General features: G+C 43.1%; 2 protein-coding genes across 2 annotated transcripts; both read right to left on the bottom strand.

The window, feature by feature from the left end:
- Window positions 1–107: 107 nt before the first annotated feature.
- Window positions 108–3372, bottom strand: Bfra_006762 (uncharacterized protein; the record flags this gene model as incomplete). Its single annotated transcript, XM_037337131.1, has 7 exons — window positions 108–1258; window positions 1416–1968; window positions 2022–2161; window positions 2216–2749; window positions 2803–3130; window positions 3193–3218; window positions 3291–3372. 7 exons carry the CDS (start codon window positions 3370–3372, stop codon window positions 108–110), a joined length of 2814 nt encoding a protein of 937 aa, XP_037198497.1.
- A 2565-nt stretch (window positions 3373–5937) lies between these two features.
- Bfra_006761 (putative transcription factor iiic-like protein) lies at window positions 5938–8241 on the bottom strand (the record flags this gene model as incomplete). The annotated part of the gene is made up of 2 exons (XM_037337130.1): window positions 5938–6208; window positions 6266–8241. 2 exons carry the CDS (start codon window positions 8239–8241, stop codon window positions 5938–5940), a joined length of 2247 nt encoding a protein of 748 aa, XP_037198496.1.
- Between the last annotated feature and the right edge of the window lie 1964 nt (window positions 8242–10205).

Here is a 10205-nt window from a genome sequence, read left to right as displayed (position 1 = left end):
CCAAATATGCATTGGTATTATCCGCGGTAGCGATATCTTATGAGGAAACAATCCCATTCCGCAAAACATAAGAAAAAGAGATTATGCATTTGTATCGATCAAGGTAATTAAACTCTACCTTGTAAAACTGGGTTGTTGGTTCCCAATTGTGTATTTCCATTGGAAGGAAGGACATTTTTATGGTTTGAAGCGCCATTGCCAATAGCACCGTTGCTAGCACTTTGACCTTGTAGAATACCGACGCCAGTAGTGCTAGGAAGTACACCTGCACCGGTGTTGTCGAAAGCAGCATCAACTTGTTGATTGAAGTTTGACTGACCATATCCTTGTTTTCCAAAGTCCTGTCCAGCATCTTGGGGGTAACCTTGGCCATAAGCTTGGCCAGTACCTTCAGGATAACCTTGTTGACCATAGCCTTGTTGAGCACCGTGAGTGCTTGTGTTACCTATGTTCTGTGGACCTCGTACGCCACCTTGAGTAACAGAATGTGGTTTTCTTGAGATTTCTTTTGGTTGGGGAAGACTTGTAGACCCTTGAGCACTTCCAAGGCCAAAGACAGGTGATCTCCAATCGGCGCCTTGTCTAGCATTATTCTTATGCTCGGTTGCCTTGGCTGAGATTCCACCTGGCAAGATAACGTGAGGCATAATCGAATCGTCCATTGTCATAGGCATATTGAATTGCTTATCTGCCACAGATGCTTGTGCTTTTTGTGCCTTCTCTTGTCCCTTAGTCATTTGTCGTTGGAAAGCAGAAAGATATTGTCTGTAAATGTTGGGGATATTCTCTGGGTTTTCGGTGGCCTCCTTTTGAGCTCGATCGGCTTCTTGCTTGATTCTAAACAAGAATCCATCGGCTTCTTCAACCTTTTGCTTGATGGCCAACTCGATAGCCTTACAAACAGCTTTTGTAAGAGGTTTGAGCGCCAACGACTTTCCAACGGTGAGCAATCCCTTGTGTCTTGATTGCTTGATCTTAAGCTTGATCTTCTTCATGTTAACTTTGACGCTATCACATCTCAAGAAATTTTGACGATTCTTCTCTCCTGAATTGATTGCAGTCAATTTGATGTCGAAACTGAGTCCAGTGCCCCCGAGGAAAATATCGAGAATACCCTCGTCGTGGTTGAAAGGACCACCAGATCTCTTAATATAATAAGATATATCTCGTAAATCCATCTGGATGCCTTGAACTGCAATGAAGAATGAGCCTTTCTGTGAGTTGTGGAAACCCTTGCGGCCGAATCTAAATGAGCTTTCTGTAATGAACATTTGATTAGCAATTGTTCTCAAAAATGGGCAATAGCACATCATTCATGACCCCAAGCAACAAAAGATAGCAATGCATCGATCGTTGCTGTGTGAAGCAGATACTGTGTGACACCAGAGCGAGGGCAAAGGAATGTTAGCACATACCATGTTGAATATCGAGCAGGTTGGGCATGAGGTTATCACTCTCAACTACTAGATTCTCGATGACAATTTCCATCTTTTGTCCATCTCTGTACTCGATTCTGGGAATTGGTGTGTATCGGATTCTTTCGAGAGCTGCAGGAATGATGACATTGGATAGATCCATAAGCAAGTGCCTCTTGAATTTAATGTTACCACTACTGTCGTGGCCCAAGGCATTGAAGAACTTTTGGCAGGTTTCTGCAAATTGCTTGTTCTGTTCATCATTATCGAATTCATTTCCGAAGAATTTCAGCTCATCAATGATGCGATTAGTATGAGGTCTGTAGCGATCTCTGAGAAGAAAGTTGCCTCTATCGTAGAGCTCGTTCCAATGTTGAGTGGAGCTGTCTTCCAGAATATAACCTTGCTCCTTGAGACACTTGCGAACGAAGGCGTTCATCTGCTGGAACCATTTCTTCAGCTCTGGGTCTGAATCAGCATCTCGGTAGATGGCGTTGATTGAATCGATGAGATCATCGCTGGATGTGTAATTGGCAAAACGCTCAATGAGTGTCTGCATTCTGTTAGCTGAGATTCTTCCTTTGATGGTTTCAGGGATGTACAAACTTTCAAATCATTCTCCGCAGTTTTTAGAGCGCTGTCGGTGTGTGCACCTTTAACCGCACCAGATCCGGATTGGCCGAGATTATGCGCATGTCCCCCATACTGCTCGGCTAAGTTGAGAAGAGTGTCGATAGATTGCATATCTGCTCCATGTTAATTTTGAAATAAGTGGACTAGCAAGTTATAGGTAAACTTACAATCTGGATGACCTTGAATCTCCACAACCATCTTCTTAAGTCTGTGGATAATATTATCACGGCGTTCCTCGGGCAATTTTTGTTGAAGGTAATTTTTGGTTCTATCTCTCGTCTCACGGCCTCGTTCTTTGGTCTCTTCGGGGATGTTCTCAGAAGCACGTTGCTTCAAGGTATTTGCACCAGCTTGAGCACCAGCCTGGCCATCGACTCCAGAGGCAGTGCCGTATTGTTGATCACGACCAGCTAGTTGAGCAGTATCTGCTGGATCACGAGATCCACTTGGGTGAGCTTGTTGATTAGCATCGCCAATGGCTTCCTTGACATCGTTTTTGTCGATAGGTTGATTCTTTTGGAATTTTTGCTTCACCTGGTTCTTCATGTTGCCAGCGGAAACATTTGGATTTTCATGCCAGGTATTGTCATCGGCGGGACGATCAATTTGATTCAATTGATCTTCAGAAGGGTTGAGCCTGCCAGCGGCATTGCTAGCAGCGTCACCCGCAATATCGCGTAAAAGGATGACAGCATCATTCACTAATTCAGATATTAGTATTCGACATGAATTTGAGTATGTTACGTCAACTTACACAGCTTGCGGAATTGTCCATTGGTTAAAATTAATTGACCGAGAGTCTTGAGGCCTCCCTTTGCCTCTTGACCGTGTTGTTGGGCAGTTGCCTGATCAACAGGAGCTCCGGGAACGGCTGCTGCTCCGCCATCAAGACGCTCGCACTGCCAAACAAAATCTTGGAAAAGTTCGTCTCTGTTCTTCGTGAGAAGAAGGAGTTTTGCCTGTTCCACCACGGAACGAAATTGTTGAGCTAATTCTTGGCCTTCCTTGGAAAGCCTGTTGGATGGTGATTTGAGAGCCTTCGACTCGAGGAAACTGTTGAGGGCAACATCGATTTGACTATTCTGTACATCGAAAATTAGCAATTGCGCGAGGGAACGGGGTGATGGAGAAACAAAATACTTACAGATGGAACCTTTCCAGCTTGGAAAGCTACGCGAGTGTGTTGTTAGTAAAGTTGTGTATACACTCATGTGCCGGTGGCAAGGGAGAGTCCAATCATACCTTGGTACATTCCATAAAGTTTCAATTTGAGATTGATATCCTTTTCCTTTTGGGGCTCGTTGACAGGCACGTTAACAGACATGATTGCGGTTTATGGATTAATATTGGGGTATCTGGGTATCACGACAGAAAAGAAAAGGTGTAGAAGTTTTCGAAAATAGAAGAAAGAGACTTTCTATCTACTCGAATGTCAAGAGTACGAGACTCGTTGGAGCTGAGATGGTAGTATATGTAAAGTATGAGGTAATGAGGTAATGAGGCGTCTTAAACTTGGTGATTGGTTTGCAAGTAGCAATTGATTGGCTCTTTGATGGGATGAATAAAGAGGTGAGGTGAATTAAGATATAATGACGAGGGTGATTTGTGGAAGTGGGATAATGGGATTGATATCAAAAACTTGTGAAAGAACTTGGTATGTTAATCGTTGTTGGGTATTGGGTATTGGGTATTGGGTATTGGATGTTGTGGTGGTGGTGGTGGTGTTGGTGTTTTCGTATGATATGGTCTGGTATGCGATGGGATGTTTATTGTGTATCACGAATATGAGGAAAGGAAAAAGAAAAGCAAAGCGTGGCATGGGGAAAGTTGAATCTTTTAATTCAATTACCTTGTATCATCAAGTACGTTCTTGCTTTTCTCTTGCCTTGTTTTTCACTTCCCCTTCCCCTTCCACTTCCACTTCCACTTGTTTCTTGCCTTGGGATTTCATCTGATCATTACTCTCTTCTCAAACCTTGATGGAATTCATGGGAGCCTTGTTTGTTCTTACTAAAGAGTGGAGAAGCATTACCCAAGTAGGCAATGACCTATACCTGGTTGTGGCGGGTGCGGGTGAAGAGTAATCATCTCTGCCGGGACTGTGAGTTCCCATTGCTACCACTTTACTACGTCACTTTTGGAATTGAGCTCATCGCTGAGCTCATCACGGAGCTAATCGCTTTCATTGGCGGACACCAACGCCACGTTCCGCACCACATTTCCCAACTATAACCACGAGTAGACTAGACTGAAGATCTCCCGTCAGATTTGTATGGATGTGGATATACAAGAAACTCAATTTAATTTAATTTGCATCTGAGAGAAATTCCTTTGGGAAATCGAATCAACATCTAGATTCCAATCCGACTACGCTTGTAACGCGTCATGATTCCAATGAGATTCCCATGGTGGTCATCCCATCGCAATGAGTCGATAGATTCTCCAATACCGGTATTCTTCCTTTGTCACTTCATACTTCACTCCACACAACCCCAAATACCCTTACGCATCAACACCCAAAAATGACACACATCCACACCTTATTACCCACTACCCAATCCAGACATCCACATCCACATGAACATGAACATGAATATGAATATGAACATCAACATCAACATCAACATCAACATCAACATCAACATCAACATCAACATCAACATCAACATCAAGATAACTCAAATACCACCTCGACCAACATCAAAAAACCATGATCCTTGTGGGTAGGTAACAGACATTCAACTGTCTGTGAGTGTAAATGTATGAAGTCATAGCTTTCTCTACACGTACAGAGGGATCCCAATGAAGAGATTGGATACGACATTATGTAATCACCTACCCAGCCATCACCTTGACATGAAGCATGTTTTTAATATCTTGTTTGACCGAGTGAAGAATTGATCCCTTCCTCCCTTCCTCCCTCCCTTCCTCCCTACTTACATACAAATATACATACATACACACACACATACATACATACATACATACATACCTAGTAATAATAACATACACACACATACACACATATTATCCACATGTCTCATGAGTATCTAGTATATACACAACCCTCATCCCTCATCCCAGAAACGTCCATCGTAAACAAATGCAATAGATCCAATAAACAACAACAAAAAAACACAAGGATCGACACTAGGGAGTTTATTTTTTCCTTGGTCAGTCAGACAGACAGACAGACAGACAGACATACCTACACACCTACATGGATGCAGATACGTCAGAATGTGGGGAGGGGAGGTGGGGGAGGGGGCGTAATCATCACTCTCATGGCAAAGAAGAGAATCGCATGTTTGGGACTGAGAGTGTGCCAATAAATCCTCCCTGGTAACCGCCACGTCTGGAACTACCCTCGGGATTGGCAAACTTGGTACTTTGTAGATAGCTAGGTATGAAACCATGCTTTTTCTCTCTCAAAGCCACCGGAGTACTAGGTAGGTAGGTAGGTAATGTGTGCAAGAGTCCACAAGGTAATTAGTAAGAGATTAATCATGAGAGATTGAGACAACGTTATCAATTATTGATGAACTAACTGTTCATAATTTTGCTATTGGATATCTAAAATCGAGCTGTATCATCGATATAGTCTTCAGCCTCCTACGACTAGATAACAATAAAATCCCCGCCGTATCTCTAATTCGATACTTATTTTGCTCCCAGTCATTCCTAATCACTGACTCTTTGAAATGCAATAAAATGAAGTAAAATCATGATTTCAAAATCTTCGCTACCTGCTTCCACATATCGCTCCCAAATGCCTGATGCCATACCCAGCATCGATAAAATCTTCCTAGTTCTCCACCATTATGCGCCAAAAATTCCATCCTCTCCTACGCTTGACTCCAATTCACACCCCTAGTTACCACGTAGTATCTTATCGTCTTCCCGTTGTACTGGCGTTCTGTGCCGTCTCCAATTGTTGTTTCCAGATGCCATACAATTCTTTAATCTCTTTCTCCTCCTTCCACTTGTCGACAATTCCATTAACTTCCTTCTGTCTCTTCTTTGCGCTCATCTTGTCTCTCTTGGCAAGCTTCTCAATAGTGAGATGGCCTTGACTTTCCAGACTGCCTATGACCCATTGGTTAAGTGCATACTTCAAATGAATGAGTGTATGTGCATTTTCTGCGTTTTCTTTACAGACGCTTTACGATCAGGTTAGTCAAAATCCATACCCCAACATAAAGACAATTGTAACTTACGAGCCGACCATGAACTCTTTGTCTTGAGGTGGGAGAGGTTCATCCCTGCTGTTCAAACTCCGCGTGTCCTTCTCATCATCAGAATCATCTTCCTCAGTATCACTATCATCTTTCTCTACTTCGGCTAAGCTATCCCTGTGGTATGCAGATCCCTTTAATGTGATACCAAAAGTTGGTATATGCTTCCTACGATTACATGCCTCGCATTTGGCCTCTCCTAAGAGATCAATGGCTTCTCCTGGAGCAAGTCTCCTGGTGATGAATTCGGGGCGGGCATAGAGACCTTTGGTAAAGTCACGAGTCCATGAAGTGGAAACAAATTTGCTACCAGATAACCCACTGTATGCATCTTCGAGCTTATTCCACGCCGCCTTGTAGATGGGCATAAGATTTTGGTTGAAACCTGGATTGATCTTGTTTTGAACACACCATTCAACGGCTTCGGCAAAATGTTCTCTGAGAGGTTTGTGGGCTGCGGCCGTGAGATGTAGAGGAATCATAGCGTAATCTGGTACTCCAAGAAGACCAACGTCATCGTCATCAACAAAGTCCGAATCATACTCATCCTCATTATCTTGTACAGGCTTCTTGGGCGATTTTCGTTTGCGCGTTTCTTGAACTTCCTCTTCCACCTCCTCGTCTTCTTCATCTTCAAAGGTAGTCAATGCATCACTACCCGAATCATATAACCCGCCAACCTCTTCTTCATCAGACTCAGATTCTGTAAGAACAGGGTTACTTTCTCCAGCACGCTTGCGTTTGAGAATCTCTAATTGCTTCTGCTTAGCAGTTCTGTGCTTCCTGGGCGGTCCTCTTTGTTTGACTTGTGGGGAAGGGGCGGGACTATCAGATTCAGGGGGAGTGGTCTTGGATAACTTAGTCATAGGCGGCAAATCAGCATCTGAACCACTCTCATCCACGACCCTCGCTCTCTTTACAGGCGATCTAACAATACTATCTTCATCATCAGAAATGATGGTGGGACGCTTTCTCTTCATGGGTGAGGTTGGAGGCTCATCATCCGGGTCATCGGAATCAATCTCAAGTGTAACTTGCGGGACTATCCGTGTTGCCTGTCGACGTCTAGTGGAAGATGGAAGTATATCATCATCGGAATCCTCATCAGCCTCTTCACAAGATTCATCGCTACTTTCTACTGGCGCAGCTAGCTTCTGACTGAATAGGCCAGGGCGTTGTGAAGGTCTAGAGTTTGATGCGAATACGTCATCCTCACTTGTATCTGACAATGTTACCGATCTGTTCTTTGGCGTAGTCTTCGAGGGGGTTGGAGGTTTAAGGCTATGAGCTAGGGCTTTTGGTGCTCTGCCACGATTTCCAGAAGAAGGTAAGGGGGCGTTATATGTACTTCCACCTTGTATAAAGCCTCGACCTGTGAGAAAACGTCTCCTCGATAAACTACCTCCAGAAGATTTTGTAGTAGAACCTGTAATTTCAATGTCCGAGTCATCATCTGCAGCTTCCGTGGCAGCGGGTTCCTCGTTATTCTTCTTCGACGGGGTCGTTACTTCAACTTCAATTGTAGACTCGTCTCCCGAACCAGTGGCATCCTCAATAATCGGCTTCTTCATTTTTGAACCTCGTGTGCTTCGGCGTGATCCGCTGGTTACTTCTGCATCTGAAATAATAATTTCATCTTTCTGTGAGCTTTTCGCGGGCGTTGGTAATGATCCAAAACTGATTTTTCCATCTCTCGCGTTCTTTCCCTTGCCCCCAGATTTTCCTTTCATACCCGAACCTGCTTTCAAGGGTGAACCTGAAGACATCCCACTGCGTGTAATTCTTCCTCCATTTCCTGCAGATGTGCCGCCATTCGTTCTCTCGTATCGAACCTTCGCAGGCGATGGTCCTTGACTTTTCGCAGATGAATCTAAAGGTACTTCAGTGGAGATTGGATCGAATGTCAAACGTGTTTGTTTTTTGCGCCGCTCCTTTCGAGCTATATTTGAAGAGCCCATTGTCGCAATTTCGCAGGCTGCGGGGTTATTTTGCAAGTTGTGTCCAATAGTTTGATCGCAAAGTTGGAAGATTGAACAAAATCGCAAAAGGTGAATCGAGATTTGAGATAGGATGTATTGATTCGCGAACAGCAACCAGTAATTATTCTCAAATGATTTGTAGAAGAATGCGATGGCGAGTGCTATATTATAAATCGTGAGATGGTTGTGGAAACAAAAGCAAAGAACTAATGAACCACAGAGGCAAAAGTGACGCGGGGAGTCGCGACGAAATTACGAAATCACGTGCTCTTGCTATGGGGTAATTTTTGATATCTTTTGGTGTGGGGAAATGAGCCGCTTTGCTTGATGACGAAGGTCTCTTCTACAAACATGCGAATTTCAATCCTCTTTCACAGTGGGATTTCACATGAATGGGTACACTGAATGACATCTGCACACTTTATGACAAGGCGTCTGAGGCAAGGCGTCTAATGATCCGGACTGCAAAGATTATCAAATCCCCAAACCAATTAGAACATTCAAATCGTTTGAGACTTTGACTTTGATTGAAAAATTGAAATATTTTCAGATTTCTAATTGCTTTTGGACGTTCAAAAGTTATATTGTTGGACTGCAGTCCGGACTATTGGATACTCTGGGACTCTGGGAATTGTGCTACTGCTTCCCGTATGATTTCCTCTTGAGAGAACCATAGTACCCCATCACTATTCACAATCTCAACGAAACTTGAGCAATCTGAAGATAGATGAAGCATTGGAATCTAGACAACATCATGGGGATAGTCCTATTCCTTTAGAAGTCTGCGTGGCAAGGGTGACTGAGTGAAAACGCATCTATTAGCTACAGTTCTTCGAACTATGTACGAATGTTTAGTCAAATTAATGAATGCAGCGACCTCAACTCAAGGTTAATTCTGAGCTCACAAGTGTGACTTCGAACTTTCTGGTGTGAATCTTCGAAAGCAATTTTTGAGTTTCCTTTTCTGTTTCACTTGAAGTATCATGTTCTGGTATGTCGCTTGCCAAATGAAATACAAAATCCTATACCTCTTTACTCCCTCTGCATGTACAAGAGCCCTTTCCGATAATGAATTTTGTCATCCAGTATTCTGTCTGTCTACACTCAAAGGAGGAAGCCACTGTTCTAGGATTGGAGGCCACCTATTCGGTTGTATTTTTGCTTATCACGTTGGTTTCTTTCAAATTGTCATACTCTAGATTTTGCATTCATTTGAATTTGGACATTAGAATATCAATGTCGGAACGGCACAGGAACAACATTTTAATAATCACCTACTGTGTAGTTTAAGTACATCGGAGCTTCCTTTTCCAGGGTATTGAAAGTTTGTGTTCTTTTATTTGAACCATCTACTTACTGAGGTATGCATTCAGGGATCTATAAGGTTGCTCCACATAATACCCGCATCGTCTCGTAGCTCTTTCCCCCCCAACACCTCCCATATCTACCTTTAACTCTTCCTTCCCTCCCAGTACCTTGATGCAGGGCTCTGACTTGACTTTGTAATTCAATCTATGCATGAAATAATCAAAACAAATGATATAGTGTAGTGGTCAAGCTCCTCACTTTTCACTCTACAACTTCAATGAATTTCGCTAACAAGGAATAACAGCAATTGGTCTCGTAGTTTTATTCCTTGAATAACAGCACCTGTTCTCGTAGTTTCGTTCCGTTTGTTTTCGCAGTGTTCTGATATCCCAGCACTTACTATGTTGCTCTTGATAGTCTGAATTCCGCCACTTTCAAGAGATTCTGACCTCATGGTTAGTGAGCAAATTGAGACGTGGTATGTATATAACTTTCTTATCAACCAATGCCGGAGCTTGACCACACACTTCTTTTTTGGTTGTTGAGAACTGACACCCACTTAAAATAGAAAATTCTAAGGAAAGGTACATATTACATAGGATTGATGGTCGAAATTTCGACCAGTCTGCAAGTGT

The sequence above is a fragment of the Botrytis fragariae genome (genome assembly GCF_013461495.1).
Source record: "Botrytis fragariae strain BVB16 chromosome Unknown tig00000000, whole genome shotgun sequence".
NCBI classification, from domain to species: Eukaryota; Fungi; Ascomycota; class Leotiomycetes; order Helotiales; family Sclerotiniaceae; genus Botrytis; species Botrytis fragariae.
This window is presented reverse-complemented; position numbering and strand designations above follow the sequence as displayed.